At 39.8% G+C, this 21,294-nt stretch overlaps 1 protein-coding gene and 1 long non-coding RNA gene across 5 annotated transcripts; both read right to left on the bottom strand.

Annotated features, from left to right (window-relative positions):
* On the bottom strand, positions 1–3,903 carry LOC147231088 (uncharacterized). Of its 2 annotated transcripts, XR_015106591.1 has the most exons (4): positions 3,795–3,900; positions 2,964–3,077; positions 1,804–1,934; positions 1–435 (listed from the first exon to the last, which is right to left on the bottom strand). It is a non-coding gene; the product is annotated as an uncharacterized LOC147231088 (long non-coding RNA). The 2 variants fall into 2 exon arrangements; XR_015106590.1 differs by lacking the exon at positions 2,964–3,077 and having other exon boundaries at positions 3,795–3,903.
* Positions 3,904–4,941: 1,038 nt separating this feature from the next.
* On the bottom strand, positions 4,942–21,170 carry usp20 (ubiquitin specific peptidase 20). 3 transcript variants are annotated; one of them, XM_086152203.1, is made up of 25 exons: positions 21,002–21,170; positions 20,602–20,711; positions 20,237–20,290; positions 19,925–19,987; positions 19,654–19,794; positions 18,954–19,056; positions 18,697–18,766; positions 18,484–18,597; positions 17,922–18,000; positions 15,995–16,508; positions 15,186–15,335; positions 13,104–13,216; positions 12,399–12,571; positions 11,711–11,805; positions 11,589–11,622; positions 11,447–11,492; positions 11,158–11,338; positions 9,263–9,389; positions 9,011–9,180; positions 8,336–8,417; positions 7,627–7,735; positions 7,427–7,529; positions 7,271–7,339; positions 7,014–7,182; positions 4,942–6,659 (listed from the first exon to the last, which is right to left on the bottom strand). In XM_086152203.1, exons 2-24 carry the CDS (start codon positions 20,677–20,679, stop codon positions 7,025–7,027), a joined length of 2,826 nt encoding a protein of 941 aa, XP_086008329.1. In that variant the 5' UTR covers positions 20,680–20,711; positions 21,002–21,170; the 3' UTR covers positions 4,942–6,659; positions 7,014–7,024. The 3 variants fall into 3 exon arrangements, with proteins under 3 accessions (XP_086008329.1, XP_086008327.1, XP_086008328.1); XM_086152201.1 differs by having other exon boundaries at positions 17,901–18,000; positions 21,002–21,147; XM_086152202.1 differs by having other exon boundaries at positions 6,529–6,659; positions 6,979–7,182; positions 17,901–18,000; positions 21,002–21,147.
* Between the last annotated feature and the right edge of the window lie 124 nt (positions 21,171–21,294).

Below are 21,294 nucleotides of genomic sequence, written 5' to 3'. Positions count from 1 at the left end.
TCAGCACATATTGTTATATTTATTCACATATTTCTATCAGAATTCTTCTCCATCATGAGTCATTTCTGTTAGACACATTATCTTTGACCTCTATATAGTCCGAACTGAAAAAAGCGTTTTCATATCATTATGCAAGCATGATTCCAAACAGTGCAGAATTGAAATTTTTGAAATGGATTCATTGTTACAGAGAGTTCAAACCCCAATGTGTAATTTTATCCAACATCACTCATCAATCCCCTGCATTTGATAGTCCAAGGTGAGTGAGCTGCCCGAGCTGGTGTCATCGCAGCAGTCCTCGGCGTCGGAGAAGGAGGACATGTAGTGGAGGCCGGTCACTCTGTGGTAGCCTCCCTGTAGCATTTGTGGGTATGCCGTGAGCTCCATTGCCCTACGGCCAACTCTGCTTGCCCTCACAGTCCACATGTCGACCAGCTGGGAGCACATGACGCAGCCCATGGTGCATCCAAACCAGACCAGCAGAAAGATTATACAAATAAATATACGCTCGACAAACAGCCCCCTGTTTACAGATGAGGCAGCCTCAGTCTTTCATCATCAAGTGGTTTTACACAATCCAGTTTGCTAGAATACCCACACATAAATATTATGCGATAGATATCTATTTATATGCACTTACAGTAAACATTTGACCCACATTCAGTAATAATGAGTGTATGTAGTGAATTAAACATTTGCAAAAGTTCATGAAGAGGCATTTATATACAAACATTTTTCATCTGAAATGTTATTTGTCTGAATTCTACCCAAATTTGTATCAACTTCAAGTTATCTCACCTCAGTCAACAATGTTACTTCCTCAGTGCTTAGCTATGAAGGAAAAGGTTTGCTTTTATCGTCCTTTTTCACCATTTATACCATTTGCCTCAAACCTCCACATTTCATTATGTCTGCCATTCATTTACTCTCTTCATATTTTGTTTACATTGCTGTACTGAAACAAAAAATAAGCCTATTGTCATCATCTGACATTTATCACTCTTCAAAAAAGAACATATATACATATGCATTTAATCAAATTTCAGAGTTAATTTTATTCTTAATTGTATATCGTCTTCTTTTTCACTTCTGGATTTTATATATTCATTGTTTGTGTATATGTTTAGTTCAACATGTTCATAAGAAAAGTCCAGTTGATTCTATATGCTCACATTATTTTCTTGATGATTTTCTCACAGCCATCTTTGTTAATCATTTCATTTGCTTTCCATTTCACTGTACTGGTACACTGGCAGTGGAGATAGCGTTTGTTGTTAGGATAGAATACGACAAAAAAAGGGTGTAAGTTGCCTTGTGTTGCGTCTGTGCATGGAAAAAAGTTGTCGTCATTTACTTAGTGAAATTCATCAATATATTCTTAAATGATGAAATAGTATTTTTATATTATCTGATAAAATACATTTAATCAGATTAACTGCCTTTCAATATTATTTTGATTAGTTGAACCATTTTTTTTACACCTCAAAGTTGAGCCTCCAAGTAAATGGTGTTTCCCTGAAGTTTGTTAAGCATTTTTTTCATATACAAGATGCAGTTAGGGATAAATATAAATACTTGAAACTTGGAAGTCCAACTTTGCTGGAAGCCTTAAAAGGGGTTAACATGGATCAAACAGTCATAGATTCTGATTTGTTTTAGTTTGTTTCAAGATATTATCTCTGATGCGTAAATATTTATACAATTTGTTTTCTTTTTACATAAAAGGTAATAAGAATGTTCTCAGAAATAGGGGAGCTGGTTGAATGTGTCAGTGTTGGTCCGGAGGAGCTCCTTTTGACTCACAGTAGAAGTCATCTGGTGACTTGCAGCTCTGACGTCGGTGCAGCGCTTCAGATCCACCATGAGGACATTTTACTGCCTCTTAGGTCACGTCCAGACAAATGAACCCCGACTGGCACCGCAGAAAATAAATGCTTGAGGAAAAGAAGTGGATGGGGGGATGATGGGTTCAGTTAATGGAAAATCAATATTGTGAAGACATTAATTTTGCCCGTTTAAATATTTGGAGGAACAATGAAGTAGTGCACCCTAGCCCTTTGACAAGAAACATTTAAATAGGATGAAAATTGCTCAAGACCTTTTTCTTTTTTTTTCTATCAGCTACTTAGTTGATCTGTGGGTTAACCACAGAATACCACAGAAAAATAAAATACCTGATGTGAAAACCTCTTTAGTTATAATATTTATCTATCTCATCACCTCAATTTGAGCACCACTGAACTGACCATAGTACTCATATGGATTATTTTGACTTTACTAATTGAATAGACTTTACACTCTGCATTTTGCATTACTATTGTTGACAATGTTCACGTCCACTCGTTTTTTTCATTAACATCCGCACAAGGTATAATTGTCTAAGCCAAATTTCTTGCATGTGTGAACATACTACATAAAAAAAAACAGATTTTGGCTCTGATCTGAAATCAGCAAATATATCCTTAAAAACTTGTAATACTTTCTGCAAAAATGGAAAGATGAGAGATTTATGACCTTAAGTTTTTAAAAAACCCTGGTTTAATTTACGGTCACCACCGCACTGACATGTTCTTGCAACACAGCCAGCAAACCAGCCTGTGCTTGGCACGAATATGTTTATGCTATAAACATATACGTACTAGAAATATGAACAGATACGTGATGGGCCGGGGCTGGAAAATTTAAAAAAAAAAATGGAAAATTCATGTCAGGGTGAAATTACCTTTAGTCATGATGTCAACTGTGGGATTATGCAAATAATGTTTGATTAATTTTGTTGGTCTAAATGTATTAATCAGGGGAGGATATATTTATAGCTAATTGGAAATGATGACATACAGTTGAGTATGCGGAAGATGGACTTTGCAGCTTGTTTTGGAACTTAAAAGTGTATAATATTTTTTAAATAACAAATCAGCCTTCATTTCTGTCAGATAAGGGTTCAAAAACATCTCCTGGTATACCTGATGTCATTCCAGTCCTCCCTTGAAAAGCTTTCTTTGCAGAACACCCTGACACAGTAAAGGAGTGAGCAGGTTCTCCATAGCAAATGGGGCAACCACTCAAGTGTTTCTAATCTGAAATATTAAAAATGTATAAATACAGTGGGCAGACTGAGAGAAATCACTTCCACAATAGTTACTCTCACTAACATTAGACTGTTGCTACCATGTGCTGTTGAGCATTATAAAAACAGCTCCTTTCAAATAGATATTTTGGCTTTTTTTTTAATGCCAATATTTTCAGATATCACAACATGTCCTCGTTAATCTGTACAATTTTCATCGTGCCGAGCAGACTGGTGCACACAGAGCCACTGCTGAAGATGAAAATCACAGTTAGGATGGGGACAGAAAGTCTGCCACACCCAGCTCACGCCAGTTATCGGATGGGGGGGATATTTTAAAAATTTAGCTTTAGATCTCTCCCTGTCCCAGCACCACTACAAGCTTATGTATTATCAAAAGGTGCATACAATTATTGCCATCAGACTGTATATTTCAGACATTTCAGGAGGTACACCTCGTAAAGAACATAAGTCAGTAGCTCAGCATCAAATTAACCTTAATGTCAGCTATCTTGAATCAGAAATTTGTGTGTGCAGCCCCTAGTAATGCTTAGTTGTGTGCACCCCCCTGCACACACACACACACACACACACACACATACACACACACACACGCACACACACACACACACACACACAAAGCGTTGCAAACATGCTGATGTTTAGACATTGTGACAGAGGGGTGTTGCAGCTGCCTGTGTATGCATATGGAATTCTATCACCTTACCTGATCTGCTCTGGTTCTCATGTTTCCATGGACACTCAGTATTTGTAGCATTTCATCCTCATCCCAGCCCTGCCCAGCATGTTTGCTTCTCCGTTTGTCTCCGTCTGGGATGGATGCAGCTCAGCATATGTATGGGAGGTGACATCGAGATGACATCACACCTGCTCACTCAAGACCTACTCTCCTCTTCCAAACATGCTATCTCTGGGTGTCACTCCCAGACAAACAGGGAATGATGCATTGATTCTGCATGATCAATGTACTGAATGACAAATCTGGATATATATCACATATCATAAATGTATGATATCAGTATTTCACTGTTTAGCTACTGTTATTAGTTAAATTATGACATTTAGTTAAATATAACTTATCACATTGAATGACTGAATTCATTTGTTGGGACATCTCATCCCAGCCATTTGATTGGTTATTAGTTACTATTGATGCTGTAAAAATTAAGATTAGTTTAATCATTATGAATTTTTTGGCGATACTAACAAGTTCTAATGCTTGAGTAAAGAGAAAAAAATCAGTAACGGATAATTTAGCTTCAACGTGATTTGATGATTTGATTGACATAGATTTCTATGCACGTCTGGCATTATGTCAAAGGTATGTGAAAGGCGCAAGAAAGAAGTCCCAAAATAAAATTAAAATCGGGTTGTCAAGACATTGTTATCAGATCATTTAGATTTAAAGTAATAATAGTTTTTAATAGTGGCCTCCATATACATATATATATATATATATATTGCAGGATGATGTGGCAATGATTGAAACTTTTAATCCAGTTCTATCCCAACTTCCACACCCACTCGAAAAATATTTTATTGACTTTAATACTCCTCAGATTGAGATTAGAAGTCGATCAGATTGTTTAGATCTACTAAAATTTAGCACCTTCAATTTATTTCTGTAATGTTTTACAGACATTTGAGGCCACACGGGTAGATATAAGATTCACCAGTATTGTCAGTTTGTAAATGAAATGCTGCACAAACACCAATCGCTACATTTAGTCCTGATAACTTCTTCCCTTGTCAGTAAGGGTCTGATCATTTTCTCATGTTACTTCAGATTTAGATGTTAAAAACAGATCAGTCATGTCTGGTTGAAAAATCGTGGCAAAGAAAACACAAATAAATCAAAGACCAGGTAAGTTTAATCATTAAAACAGTCATAAGTAATTACATGACTTACAGACATTGAGACAACCTGCTGAGCTGAGGCCAATCACTTTAGTCCGATATCAAGGCATCACAACAGGCACACACTGTAATATGAGTCAAAGAATTCCTGTTCTGCTGTCGTCAGACTGATTCTTACCGATGGCTGTAGTCCAAACACAGCACTGCTGCCTTTTTTTTTTTCTTATACACTGGAAAGTAAAATGTGAATCTGACACCCATAGCTACATTTTGTAACACAAACAACACACACACACACACACACACACACACACACACACACACACACACACACACACAAACACACACGCACGCATACACAGATGGGAACGATTAAGGATTTACCACTCTATAATGGCTAACACTGCAATATAAAACACTGCATTGTCCCAAATCCGCTGTTAGCTGCTCAGCTTCTCCTTGACATTGCAGAGATTTTCACCTTTTTTCCATTGCACTCCCCGAAAAATATGATCAACAGATCAATAGAAATACCTTTAAGAAGTTGTGTTTGGTTTTGTAACTGCGTGAGAATAAAGAAGGAGTTCTCTCCTAGAAATTAAATACCTGCTTATCCGGAACACAAGCAGAAACAAAAAACTGGCACACAGGATATTAGTTAAGGGTGAAATTAAATAGTTTGACAATTTGATTCATAATAAGAATTTTATAGGCGAACTAATGATGTTAGTTATATAATGGTTTACTTTGAACACAGGGATGTTTGACAATAATTATGGCTACATGTTGTGTTCCATTTTTTATGTAAACCCTCTCCTTTGAATGGTTGCTAGGGGAAACGTTAACTTGTTTTCCTGCTGTTTCTCTGAAGATCTGTAACTTGCCCAACTGATGGACTCCATTTGCCACAGCTCTCTTTTCTATCCAGGGAACTATTTTTACATAATGTGATGCAACTAACCTTCGCCATCACAGCAAGCAAACTTATACTTGCCTGTAGAAAACACCCATCGCAATTTTAAAGACTAATCACCTAATTGATTCCGAAAAAAAAAAAAATCAACAGATTACACACAACTGACTATTAGCTGCAGCCCTTATATCCATATATGCATCTGCCTTTACAGATACTTTCTGAATAATAATAATGTGGACATCAACCTGGATAGGGGTAACTCCATAATTCCATAATTTGGGGCAATCAGTTTGTTTTGTCATCTGAACAGAAACAAATTTAACATATTGCCTTGTTATTGAAATCTGTCACATGCGTTTAAAAGCTTTTCAAATATATATTACCCAAAATGGTAGTTTGGTGTCCACACAGGCATGCAATATCATTCCCTGTTTTTTAGCGTTTCAAACACAGGGCTTGAGGTGATGGGTGCACATTGTAAAAAGTACAGGCTGACAACAGAAAGCTTGTTGAAGTGTCTAAGCCGTTCCTTCGTCCTCAAGTGAAAAACACCGCAGAAGCATCCTGGTGGGCTAGACCAAAATCTTAAAAGATTTTGGGAGTAACGATTGCCACAAAAACACCACAGCATCTTTTTTCAATACCTTAACAATGAGAATCAGTTGTTTAATTAAATAAACTACATTACATTTATTGATGTTTCATCCTCCTTTGACGGGGCGTCTGAGTTATGTGCTGCTACATATACAAAGTGCTCATGATGAGGCTTCTTCACCCAGGTGCAAATTCCTCAGCTATCTGTGAGGGTAGGAATTGAAAGGAAATCAGAAGACTTGGAATGTTGGGTAATGTTTAAGAGCAACAGAATTCTCTACAAAAGCAAAATATAATTCATGAAGAAGTTAAATGGGGAGGCTTGGCTTAAAATGTTTTTGTCCCCATATTTCACCCATGACTGGGAGGAATTTGTGTATTCATCTGGTGGAGCAAGCAAAATGGATGCATGTTTAGAGGACCACTACAAGCTCTGAAATCATGTCTTTCAATAAAACAGTTTTTGCAGAACATTCAAATATCACTGTCTGTAATTCTGTGTGCAGATTGATGTGAAGGATACAAGTACTGAGGTATGTCTCACGATAGAAATCAGACCTCTCTTGATCTCAAAGTGCTCTTGTCTCTGCTTCGATCTTCCTCTCTCCATGAAGACTGTCAGGGTCAGCAGAGACCACTGTTTGTCTCACTGCAATCTCTGGGCCTCCACCATAAATACCCAATAAGTATTGCCAGGTCTCCTCTGAGATCTGACCATAGTCTGCCCCTGAGACACAAACATTTTAAAGTTTTTATTGTATGTCTGATTTTCTCTTTTTCCCTGTTCATAAGATGTAAGGATCATAAAGATTTACCTTGTTTGAGTTGTATGTGTCCCCCTTTCATGACACCAATTCTACTATTGTCTATGGGTCCGGGTGGCTCTAAGGGAACATAGTATGACATTTCACCAAAAAGTAATGGCAATGGCTGTTGTGGAAAAAGTTAAATGAATAATTTTAATACCTTACCATTGTCTTTGCCCTTAACAAAGCTCTCCCATTCTCTGAACCACTGCATGCTAATACAGAGGATCACTGATGGAGCTTCTTCAGCTTGAAATTCTTTGTTCAGCTGCAAAGAGGAGAAAGTTCTCCATTATGCATCCAAAACACATGATAAAGACACAGATTCACACAGATGCTTCGCCTGACAGCATAAAAGCTTCAACCTTGATGAAGGTGTCTATTTCCATTTTCCTTCGTTTAGCTAGAGCTTCAATCTCCACCTGGCAGATGGCGCACATGTACAGGTGGTTGACTGCTGGACCCCCACCAAAACTGGAAGTTGAAACATCAACATTTGTAAAATGCCATGGAAAATAAGGGGAAAGCCATAAAAACACAACACTAAAGCTACCTTATTTTGAACTGACCCTGCGTGTAATCTCACCTATAGTATGACAAAAAGATAGATGTTGTTTTTTTCCTGTGCCCCCAACTACAAGCCCCAATGATCTATCTTTGCATGATGAATGTCATTATTATTATTCCATGAAAAAGTCCTAAAGTGTATGTTAAAAATGTTTTGGAGTAACTGGAATGTATATTTGATGGCTTTAAACAATGGCAGGCTGATGACTATAGACACTACCACTTATTATGCTAAGATAGCTAGCAGGAGAGAATCTATAGCAGTTATGTGGACATAACTTCTTTTTACAGGGATCATGGCAAACAACCTATTTTCTCAAAAAGTAACAGTTTGACTTGAAGTCCATCCAGCATTTAGGACTCTTGATTTGATTCACATCAGGTTCTTGTGTTGCCTAAATGTTTTATACATGCCAGTACCACAGTCTTCATTAAAAATTGGAAAAAAAAACTCCCAACACTCTCAATATGAATGGGTTAAAAAATGTGATCATGTTACATGTTTACCTGTTATAAAGGTATTCCCACACATTCTGGGGAACAATCACAACCAGGTCATCTATGTAGTGGTATTTATTAGGTGGGATTCCTGGACAGTAAGAAAATGAGTCAAAAGACGGAATCCATTCATTTGCGTGGTAAAAAATTAAGACCAGTAAAAATAGAATAAAACAATGACAGCATTTGACAGCAACATTCACTATTATCCACATTACTCTTTTCCCACAAAAATGCATTTTATAATGTAATACAATAACTAAGAAATTATGTGACCACTCTGACCACCTGAAAATAAGTTAAAATTACCTAATCATAACAAAAAATTACCTAAGAGTTATGAAAAAATAACATTTTGGTGACCCTACATTTTTCAGAAATAACAAATAACCTCATCAGGGTATTACCAAAAAATTAAAAATTACCTTAAAAAACTCTGAAAATAAAAAAGGAAAAATATGGAAAATTGCCTTGACAATGACTGAAGAAATATCTGTTGTTGACGCAAGAGTTCAATGATTTTCAGGGAATGGAAAACTAAAGTGATTTCATGCAACTTATAGCATTTGAAGATTACTTCCCAGCAAGGCAGACAGCAAAATTTCTCCTTTTCTTTTTACAAAAGGTTTTCCTCTCAGTAATGTGCTCGGTCTAAATATATATGCAGCATGCAGCATTACACACCTCCATGCTGACAGAGAAAAGTATGGTTGCTGATGGGGCCTGGCTCTGCAAAGGTGTTGAACTTGTTGAGCCATTCTCTCGAAATGTAAAACTGAAGCAAGCTGGGCTCCTTCATGTTGGCCAGAGCCACCACCTTCTGCCTTTCTCTCACCGACTCCTCACTGCTTTTCCTATTGTCCGAGATGAAACGGGACAGGGATGACGTTGTTGGAAACTACATGTAGATCCTGTCTCTGACATTAATGCACTTACCTGTAGAATAAGACATAAGCTTCTGCATTCTGCACCACTGTCTCATGGACCTCTGTGACGTACTGGTCATCAAATTCATACCACTGGCCGTTGATCACATTCTGACAGTAAGCTATGTAGTGACCGCCTGGTGAACCAAACAGAATAGAGATGTACACCTCACATGATTCAGACACAAGAATCCTGAAAATATGCATGGTATCTCAAATTGGCGATATGGTCAGCAAAAGTGGGATTCCCCTTCTTTTAAGAGATGATTGTGACTGACCCATGGCAGGTCATATTCCTCTCTTCTCTAACATTCTTATGTAGTTTCTTACTTCACATTGTTTTGATTTTTTATTTACATGTTACTTTTCCAGGATTGTCCATAACAAACACCATGTCCAAGCATAAAGGTGTCCATATGTGCACTTGGCACAAACACACCTTGGGCCACAGTTCTTTGATTGACCTTGCGTCCGCATGTCCTACACATTCATGTGAAGAGAGGGGCAGAGCTGTCAACTGATCACCACCTGGTGGTGAGCTGGGTCCGATGGCGGGGGAGGATGCCGGTCAGACTTGGCAGAGCCAAACGTAACGTGAGGGTCTGCTGGAAACGTCTAGCGAGGCCCCTGTCAGAAGGAGTTTTAACTCCCACCTCCAGCAGAGCTATAACCACATCCCACGTCGGACATTGAGTCTGAATGAGCCTGAATGTTCCATGCTTCCATTGTTGAGGTGGCAGACTGGAGCTGCAACTGTAAGGCGGTTCTATGTTTCACAGTCAACTGTATTACAAGAGCATGGAAGTGTGTGGGAATGACAGCAACTCAGCCACAAAGTGGTAGGCCACATAAACTGACGGAGCGGGGTCAGCGGATGCTAAAGGCGCATAGTGCGAAAAGGTCACCAACTTTCTGCAGTCAATCGCTACAGATCTTCAAATGTCATGTGGCCCTCAGACAAGCTCAAGAACAGTGCGCAGAGCTTCAAAGAATGGGTTTCTGTGGCCGAGCAGCTGCATCCAAGCCACACATTACCAAGTGTAATGCAAAGTGTTGGATGCAGTGGTGTAAAGCAAGCTGCCACTGGACTCCAGAGCAGTGCAGACGCCTTCTCTGGAGAGACAAATCGCACTTCTCCATCTGGCAATCTCATGGTCGGGTCTGTGTTTGGCAATTGCCAGGAGAATGGTACTTGTCTGACTGCATTGTACCAAGTGTGAAGTTTAGTGGAGGGGGGAAAATGGGGCACGGTTGCTTTTCAGGAGCTAGGCTTGGCCCCTTAATTCAAGTAAAAGGAACTCTGAAAGCTTCAGCATATCAAGACTTTTGGACAATTCCGTGCTCCCAAATTTGTAGGTAGTTTGGAGCTGGCCCCTTTTCCAACATGACTGTGCACCAGTGCACAAAACAAGGTCCATAACAACATGGATGACAAGAGTCTGGTATGGATGAACTTGACTGGCCTGCACAGAGTCCTGATCTCAACCCGATAGAACACCTTCGGGATGAATTAGAGCACGATCTTCTCAAAATCAGTGTGTGACCTAAAAAATGCGCTTCTGGAAGAATGGTCAAAAATTCCCATATACATTCTTGAACCTTTTGGACAGCCTTCTCAGAATAGTTGAAGCTGTTATAGCGGCAAAGGGCGGACTGACTTCATATTTAACCCCATGGATTAGGAATGGGATGTCACATAAGTTCATATGTGAGTCAAGGCAGGTGAGCGAATACTTTTGGCCATATGGTGTACAAGTATGTAAGAGCTGGCTCACAACACAATTTTTCAGGATATTTTGCAAATTATCACTTTGTACCTGAATGAAAGTTTCCCTGGTATTTTGGCCCTAATAAAGCTCGTAATATTTACAATCCATATCTCCAGAAAATGAAATTGTTTCATACTTCCTGCTGTGCCGTGGTGACAAATGACTGACAGCAAATCATAGGTGGTGACTTGGGATGGACTCTCTTTTGCCAGGAAGGGTCGCATGTCCAGGCCCTCCAGAGGGAAAGACACGTGGCTGCTGATCTTGAACGAATACATGACCTCGTGCCGGAAGCGTTTCAAGTGAATGCACAGAATCTACACAACAAACATGCAAACAAATAGTCAGTGAAGCTTTGCTGCATTTATCCAGAATTAACCTTTGTTGTGTACAACAAGAAATAGATTGGACCAAGCAATTCGTACCTCTGGAAGTCTGAGTACTTTACAGTATTTGACACCATTCCTCAACCTGTAAAACATAGTTATATGTATCCAAAATCATTGCTTCACTCATTTTTCATTTTAAGTTGTGTGTTCTGTGGAAAGAGCACCTGTATATACTTACTTTTTACATCTCTCACAGCTGTACATGTTGTCTCCTGAAAGAAGGATGAATTCAGGCGTACATTAAGACACAATGAACCATGTTCAAAGTATCATTTGTTTATGTAATCACAGGATATTTACCTTTGAGTTCATCTGCAGCAAAGAAGGCAGCAAGGCAGTCTTCTAGGGTCACCATGGGCCCCCAAAACCAGCTGGGGATACATGAGACTACAAACCTATTAAGACACATGAAAAAAATGCTGTGGTCACAAAAACCAAGCTGTGCGAGTTTAGATTCACCACATGTGGAAAATTGCGAGAATTAAAAACTAGATAATTTATATATAAGTGGGTGTTTCATGTCTGTATGCTTGTGCAGTTTAGTAAGACTCTCTCTTTGCTGCACATCACTTTAATCTTTCGTTTTCATCTGCAATTTAACCAAGAGTCAGAAATTTATCATAGGGTTTTATGTCCTTGCCTTTAATTCCACTCAAACACTCCACTTGTCTTGCAATGAAAATATTTGCCAAAGAACAGAACGTGCAGTGTTTTATTTGCTATTAGAGGGAACTCTTTATTTTTGCTGTCCAATTATTTGTAACCTGTCTCCCATCTAACTGCTATCTGGACTTTCAGAAGGAATGCATTTTAGAGATTTATAATGCAAACAATTTGACATCCCTCTTGGCTTTGTTTTTCCTTATATGCAATGTTAAAAAAAACACAACAGCCAAGCTCATGACTCATTGACTACTCACAATGATGACATCAGAATATTACATTTCAATGAGACTGGACTGGATTAACTTTCAATGGATGAACTAACCGACGTATGGAGTCCATGATGTAGGAGATCCAACCCTGTGAGCCATATGTGTCAGGACATGAACCAGTCTTAACTGGTAGGTTCTGATGAATTGAGGAATGGAGTTTGGCTAAATCCTCTTTACCAGGAATGGGAAGGGACAAATCTTGGAAAGTTTCTACAGTGGTAGACACCTGTAACACAAAGGTATACATGTCAGTGTGTTTTTCATGACAATTCAAAGCCCTGACAGGCAGTATTAATGATATTTGTTGATTGTGACACCTCCTGGACAAAAAAGGGAGCTTCCACAGAAGTTTTCATTTTCATTATAGACAAAACTTTTTAAATTGGTATCTGAGTTAAGTATTATTCTGATGCTGCCCTTCATTATGGGTGTCATTTCTTCTGATTTCCCAAGACATCGAACCAGATGTCTTGGGAAACCAGATGCAGTGTGTCTGGTTGTCAGCACCTGGGCTGACAGTGCACAAGTCCACTAAACATGCATGTGTTGTTCGGTGTAGATTAAAATGACTGAAGGTCAACCTATTTCACATGTACAAGGGAATTGAAAAACTGTTCTGACAAAGGGCCCTTTCAGTAGTGCACTTCACCCTCGCAGTACAGAAATAGTATGTTATTCTTTCATAAATAAGTGATTGTGCTTTCTGAATGAATGCAAGTAGCACCGCCTGCTGTTCAATTCTGAGAGGCGCAACTCACCCTATCGCATGTTAAACATTGAACCAGACTGAGGATGGAGCCATCAAAGATGTCGGAGATCACGCTGCGGTAGTGAGACTGTTTTTTCTTTTTGGATGTGAGCAACAGCTGAGCTGGAAACAGAATCCGGAGAGACTTGTTAGAGAAAATAAGTAATTTTGGTAAACCTCGAGTCCTTTGAACTAAATCCTCAAAATCCTTATAAACTGCATGAGCTTTTGTGTGATGGAGAGGGAAACAAATTAATGTGTAGACTGTAATAAGATTCTGAGGAACAACAAGTCCAACAGAAAAGCATCTGGAGTTTTACCAATAATGATATATGCACTTTAATACACATACTTTTAAACATTGCTGCTCGATCTGCCCTGTGGAGACCCTTTACTACATTTTACTGAACCCTTCTTCTTCTCCTTTCGGCTTTTCCCTTCAGGGGTTGCCACACCAAATCAACGTTCTCCATCTAACCCTATTCTCTGTATCCTCCTCTCTCACACCAACTACCTTCATATCCTCTCACTACATCCATAAATCTTCTCTTTGGTCATCCTCTAGACCTCCTGCCTGGCAGCTCCAATTCCAGCATCCGTCTACCAATATATTCACTATCCCTCCTTTGAACATGACCACACCATCTCAGTCTGGCTTCTCTGACCTTCTCTCAGAAACATCTAACATGTGCTGTTCCTCTGATACGCATTCCTGGTCCTATCCATCCTGGTCACTCCCAAAGAGAACCTTAGCATCTTCATCTCTGCGACCTCTAGCTCTGCCTCCTGTCTTTTTCGTCATTGTAACTGTTTCCATGCCATACAGCATTACTGGTCTCACCACTGTCTAGTACACCTTTCCTTTCATTCTGTCTGATAGTCTTCTATCGCATAGTACCCCTGACACTTTTCTCCACCCATTCCAACCTGCTTGAACCTGTCTCTTCACCTCTTCTCCCCACTCTCCATTGCTCTGGGCTGTTGACCCAAAGTATCTGAAATCCTCTAACTTCTTGATCTCCAACCCCTGTAGCCTCACCGTTCCAGCCGAGGTCTTCTCATTCACACACGTATACTCTGTCTTGCTGCAACTAACTTTCATTCCTCTCATTATGGCTCATCAACTTTATCCCTCTATAGTTGCCAAAACTCTGCACATCCCCCTTATTCTTAAAAATGGGCACCATCATACTTCATCTCCATCCTTCAGGCATCTTCTCACTCTCAAAGATCCTGTTGAATAATCTAGTCAGAAACTCTACCACTGCCTCTCGTAGACACTTCCACACCTCCACAGGTATATCATCAGGACCCACTGGCTTTCCACTCTTCATCTTCTTCAATGCCTTCCTCACTTCACTTTTACGAGTCTCTGCTACTTTGTGGTCAAAAATAGTCACTTCTTCTACCCTTGCCTCGCTTTCATTTTCCACATTCATCAGCTCTTCAAAGTACACTTTCCAACTTCCCATCTCTCTTCTAGCATCTGTCAATACATTTCCCTCTCTAGCCCTAATCAGCTGGATCTGTTGTGCATCCTTTCCATCTTTATCTCTGTTTTGCCAGCCTGTATAGATCAATCTTTCCCTCTTTACTGTCCAACCGAGCATACAGGTCATTGTACGCACTTTGTTTTGCCTTTGCTACATTCATCTTTACCTTACGTTGTATCCCCCTGTACTCCTGTCTGTTCTTGTCAGTTCTCTCAGTGTCCCACTTCTTCTTTGCTGACCGCTTTTTCTGTACATACTCCTGCACTTCCTCATTCCACCACCAAGTCTCCTTATCTACTTTCCTTTCAGATGACGTACCAAGCACTCTCCTACCTGTCTCCCTGACAGCACTGGCTGTAGTTGTCCAATCATTTTGAAGCTCTCCCTGACCACCCAGAGTCTCTCAACTTCTCCTTGAAAACAATACAACACTCCTCCTGCATGTCATAAAAGCAATCTCAAACTAAGCATTATGTTGTATACTGAGCCAGAAACAAGCAAAAAGCTATGTTTTTTTCTTTTGAAGGGTATGTGATGAATGTATGAGACATGAGCGACACTTCTTAGTTCATATCACTCTTGTTCAGCTGTTTCCTCACCTTTCTTGAAAGAGTATGCTGTTCCCGCAGAGCGGAGTGGACTGCAGCGGGGCGGACTGGAAGATAGTTTGGGATGCAGTTCCTGAAGGGTTCGTACAGGACTGCAGGGTGTGGACTGGGGCTGGGTCATTGATGCCTCATTGTCTGGCTCTGTGAAAATGATAAATGGTTTTGGGGAGAAAAAAAAACAACACTATTAAAGGTATCTAAAAATTGGGGGGGGGGGGGTTCACCTAATTCACATGATCTTCACAGAGGCTTAGGAGACGAGACAAAGTCAGTCAAACTATTAATTATTATTATAACTTGTTATCATAATGGTGGAAAATGTATCCGTTCGCCGATAATTAACCTCATCAGTTTTTACTGATGAACCCAACACTGATTGAAGGGCTTTCTGCAATCACAAAACATTTCTGGCTGTGTATTTGTTTAAAAATTAAAATGTTGCTTAATTCACATCATCATTTATTAATTTTGCAATCACATGAGTCACAACATGTACAAGAGTACATTTGGAGTAGTTTGAATGCTCATTTGATTATTTATGATGGGGGTGCACTGCCAGTACAAAAGGCTGCTAATCACTGTGGTAGAGTAATGAGCAGACAGCAGTTATTTTGAACGATACAAACAGAGCAGACGGTTGAATCATCCTGTCTTACAACAGAGATCATTAGAGATAAATGTACCCATATTTTGTTTCCCTTCAAATAAAAAAAAACAGTTTCTTGAATATCCATATATCCGTATCGAAGCAGCTATCCAAGATTGAAGTACCTTTATTATCCATCTGCTATTATAATTACCTGAGACATTGGTGCCTTCTGCTTGTCCTTGCCCAGGATTGGATGAGTGGTTGAGCTCTTGAATTTGGACTTCAGTGTTTGAAGTTGACGTGCACACCTCTTCATCCCTTCTCTCAGGACTTCCCTCCTCAGCTGCTGTATCCACATCAGCATCCTCATCCATCTCCTGTGAGGCGCCACGGAGAGGTGAGCCAGAAACCCGTCTTTCCTTTAGCCTTTCCTTCTCCGAGATGACCCCCACCGGACTGATGCTAACTAACCCCACTGCTGGCGACCTGACTCCATCACACTCATCCTGTGTGAGGAGCTCGCTTTCCCCTGTTCCTCCACCCTCCCCCCGGTCGCTGCTTGAGCCAGAATCGCAGGACAAGAATTCATCCTCAGATGGGGAACGGTCACCGTCTCGTCTTTCCTCCCCGTCACTACCATCACTGCTCATGCTGCACTCTGTCAAAGGCTCCTTGAGCTCTTCATGCAACTGATCCATCAGACAGCGCAGGAACTCTTGTGTGTCCTTTCAGAGGGTGCAAATACAGAAATAAAAGCATGCATTTATCAGATTCTAGTGCATAAACATAGGTTAAAAGCAGATATTGGCTGCTTGGCTTTTCATAAATATACAACATGATGATCTGATAAATACATGATTAGCTAACGCGAGTGGATTTCATGTTGCTTGTTATTGATACCCAGCAGGCTTCAGTCTAGACACCAGTATTTTTAGATATTTTTTTTGAATGAAGGCTGTAATGCCATTGTGAGGAGGTTTAATGCCAAACATTTGCTTTAGAATAATTATGACATCTAATATTATTGTTGTTTTTGTTGTTTTTTTTCATTTTTCACTAACCAAAATCAAACATTCAATGTTAACACAAAACAATATGTCATTTTAACATCTTTCCACTTTCATATGTAACTGATTTTAGGTCAAATGTCCAACTACCTTCTGGATGTTACAATCTTTTTTGCAGTATCATGGTTTCCAACATTAGATGTGGCCCAAATTGTAGCCAAAACAGAAATCCTGTGTCAATTGGAACCCCCTAACAAATTAATGATGATAAAAGTAAGAGCACCACAGGATTTATCCTTTTAAATAATCATAATTTATCCTTTATTAATCCCCGGGGAGAAATTTGTTCTCTGTAATTAACCTATCATGGATGAACCATGAGCAGTAGGCTGCCGTCCACCAGCGTCAGGGGAGCAGAGAGGGGTTCAGTCTCTTACTCAACAACAATTCAACACTAGGAGCCAGAAATCGAACCAGGAATGTTTGGTTCCAAAGACGATTGCTCTACCTCCTGCGCCACACCGCCGCCAAATATGGTATGAGGTGATACAGGGTAGGACTGATCCCTCCTAAAACAGTCAATATTCCAACTAGTTTTCCCAAGGAATCAAAAACACATTAAACCAGATATTTTGAAGGACACTACAGCTGACTCCAATGTGAAGAAATTCTCACACCAGGTGGTACAAACACTTCAAAGTCTGGCAACAATTTTATGACATTGAAAATATGAAGGCATGCATTTGGGGGGAATCTTTGAGTGTTTCCAATCGGCAAATTCATACACTCTTTTTGAATATTTATCAACAGAATCATATTAAATCTTAAATAATATTATAACATGTTTTCAAAACAGACAGATAATTTACTTAGCCCAGGCATTTCTGATTTAAGATTTGTAGTTTTGACAGTGCAGAATCAATAACAAGGTGAATGAAAAGTTATCAAGTTTAAGTGTTTTTTGCAGTTTCTTTACATCATCATCCCTTACCAAAAATGAATAAAATATATTTTTTAAGGGACATTAGAGACAATTAACAATGGGTTAAGGACTTAAAAACAACGATCAAGACAGTGCCCGTACACTGGAGTGATGCTGGGTGTAGTTACCTGCTGGGTGCTTGCCCCTACCTGCTGAGCGTAACCACGGAACATGGGGTTTAGTAATTTGATGCCATGAGACAGACTGGTAGGGACAACATAGCTGGGCCTGGAAGAGGAGAACCATGACAGAAATGTCGATACAGTTGTTAATGTACACTGCAAGTTGGAGATAAATAAGCTTTATGACATTTAACTAGATGCTAAACACCAAAAATAGTGTGAAACATCTAGAATAATGCAACAACAATTATCAAAATCTACCTTAAATCACAAATCTGCAACACTGTTTTTGTGCAATTGCTCCCAATTATCAACTAAGCCAAAAAACAGATTGCCTCTGTGTGTAGAGACTAAACACTGCTGTGCTCAATTTATGAATGAATGAACAAATGAGCAATAAATTAACTGCAAAGACCAATTTTGTCTCACCATGCTGGAGACACACTCAGTATATGTGTATGTGTATTCAGAACTGGACAAGTGACTTTCGATTCCTAAGGAAATGTATCTGACGTATTCAGAACCCATCTCCTTAACATTGTGGCAGTTCATTTCAGAATATCTGTCACAACTGCTATGGGATTATTACCGTTTTTTATGCCAGAGTTCTGAGATGAGTTTCTGGTAGCTCTTACAGAGAGCAGGCTTCTTGTCCGTCCGAACCAAACCACTGCAGTCCAGGAAGAACTGAGTGAGAGGAGGACTGTTAAGTAGCAACAGGGAAAAAATACATCAACATAAGAGAACACATGACACATTCCTACTTAATTGTTTAACATGCAATCAAATGAAGCAACCTCACCAGTTGGAGAGGGCTTGAAGAGCTGCATTCATGTAGCAGGAGTTTCCAATATTTTTCATCCCTGTTAAGCCTGGAAAACCAGTAGAAATATCACAACCATAACAGATTTCCAAATAGAGCCGGAAGGAATGGAAGCTTTACATCACATTTACAAAGACAGAATAGTCTTTATTGTCTAATTTAAAAGTCATTTTCTTACAAATTATGTATTAAACACAATTGAGTCTAAAAGAAGTAAAGGAGTGAGGATAATGTACCTCTAGGTTTAAGCTCATCTTCCTCTGACTCTGAACCTTCTTCTTCTGCCACAGCGATTGGGACTGCCTTTAATGGGTGACCGACTGACTGTGATGCTGTTTCCTGGGAAAATCAAGTAAGATTCTTGGTTCACAGAAATATATTTGAGAACATAAATAAACAAATTTGGTACCGTTTTGAATTTGATCAAGATGAATATGGAAATGGTAAATTTAAAGGAAATTCAAATTCAAGAAAAAGCTTTTTGAAGGCAGGGCTTTTTGCTGCTTGTTACAACATAAAAAAAACCTACAAGTGTGATTTAGCAGGTATTACAGATTTAAGGGTTCTTAGCTCAGTCCCTTTTCAAACAACAAAAGCAACCTGAGCAGTTGCCACCATAACCTGAAAATGAATACTACAAAAGTCAAGAGTTGCCTCCATGACATTGAAAGTGCAGTCCAAGCTGATTTTTTTTGGAGGGGAGGAGGCAGCATTGGCTTGCTAGAGGACAGATCCAAATGATGAAAGTCATAAATAACTGGATGAATGCATATGAATAACAAGCTATATATATCCACTTATCCCAAGTACCAATTTAAGAACACAGCAAAGTCAATTATTAGCTGTATCACCCACCCAGATCACATTTACATCTTCAGTGCTATCAGGAAACAGGAAAGCTAAGAGAATAAGAAGGAATGTTGGCCATAGTCTTGCCTGCTCTGAGGTTTTACAGTGGTGGGCTGCAGCAGGCACAGGCACCAAGGCAGGCCTCTGCTCCAGAAACACCTCCCGCTCACACACATAACACCAGATCCTGAATGTTGTCAAGTTGACCGTCAGGCTGTGCTTTTTAGCCTAAAGAAAAACACAGCCGTCAATCCAGCAGCCTCAGAGACTTAGACTCAAGTTAACCTCTATAAGCAATCATTTAGGTATTTTACCGATGACGAGAGCACAATATGATAGGTATGTGAAGGAGTTTTACCTGTGCGTGCAGGGTGCTGTGATCAGAGTAGGACTCTCCACACCCAACATAGGGACAGTCATTCTACGGGGGATATAGACCATGTAACATTTTTCCTAAAGCTTAATAAGCAATGAATACTCATCTATTAACTGGCTAGACATAAGGTATCAATTACATCAAACATTTTATGGCTTTTATGCCTCAGTAATTGCATTCCTTAACATATCTAATTATTAACAATCGGGGCAGCAGTATGACATTGGTATAGTGGTATAATAGTGATAAACCAGGAATTCACTTTTAAAGCCAATAACATTTTAACAATTCTACCTGCAAACAAGCCCAGAGGTTTGGGCCCCCAGCTCCACAAGACTGACAAGTTCCCTGAAGCAAGCAAAAAGTACACAAAAAAAACTTATTTACACTGTAATTCCAGTGCTGATACATAATACATATCTATGTATATTATGACCCAAACAGACAAAAAGAGATTAAGGGCAATACTGAAAATACACAGGGTAGAGCTTTCCAAACATATACCAGACCATTTAGTTAGGTTTACATGGATATGGAGCAATAAATGCAATAAAAGTGAATTAACATCCGTGAGAAACAACTCTCTCACGGATGTTTATTCACAATCATTGCTTCACCAAACATGCAGAGCCTTGGAGAGCAAATGACTGACAGCCTACCTTGGATTTCTGCAGGAGATCCTCTTTGGTCACCTCCCCTATGGTGTCCAGGTGTGGACAAACGTCTTGTTCAGTCATAGCTACTCACTTTCCTCTGGGGGAGTCCAGTGCTGTTTGATCGAGCAAGGACATAAACAATTCTGGAGTGATGCACACGGCGAGCAGGTTTAGCTATCGCTAGCTTCACGCCATGACGCGACAAGAATTCACTGAAATGTCACGCAGCTAATATCAGCACGACAGAAGCGAAATAATGAACGCATTGCTAAGACGGTCATTTCAGAAACACAACATTTTTCTGACAACAGAAGCTGGCAGCTCAGGAAGGAGAGAGGCCGGACATTTATCAACCCCGAGCATCAGCGGCGGGAAAAGCTACGGTTAAATGACACGTATTTACCGAGAGAAGCGGCGGGCGTGGAGGGAGAATGTTCATTCTTCATGTAAACAGTCCATGTTAGGGGTGATATAGCGAGGAGCCGTGCCGAACAACGCGACAACACGGCCCACCATCACCAAACTCCCCCCTCCCATCCACACTGCTAAGCTCGGCACGGCACGTAAGCGCAGGGTCGGGAGCGGGGGGTCACGTGAAGAGCTCTAACACGCTTAAACATCTTAGTGTCTAAAATAAAGCGTCAGACAGATAATGTGGCATACTTCTTAATAAAAAATCATTTTTTATTGGAGCAC

Source organism: Fistularia commersonii, chromosome 9 (genome assembly GCF_037954325.1).
Source record: "Fistularia commersonii isolate RoL2024-O1a breed Wild chromosome 9, RoL_Fcom_v1.0, whole genome shotgun sequence".
Lineage (NCBI taxonomy): Eukaryota > Metazoa > Chordata > Actinopteri > Syngnathiformes > Fistulariidae > Fistularia > Fistularia commersonii.
Note: the sequence above shows the minus strand (reverse complement) of the source record. Positions and strands in the feature narration are given on the sequence as shown.

Excerpts from the sequence above, each read along its gene's own strand:
- usp20 (XM_086152201.1), bottom strand. The coding sequence starts at position 20,679 with ATGACTGAACAAGACGTTTGTCCACACCTGGACACCATAGGGGAGGTG. Across the intron at positions 18,767-18,953 it reads AGATGAGCTTAAACCTAGAG|GCTTAACAGGGATGAAAAAT; the intron begins GTACATTATCCT and ends CTGGTTTTCCAG. Across the intron at positions 9,181-9,262 it reads GCTTATGTCTTATTCTACAG|GAAAAGCAGTGAGGAGTCGG; the intron begins GTAAGTGCATTA and ends CTCGGACAATAG.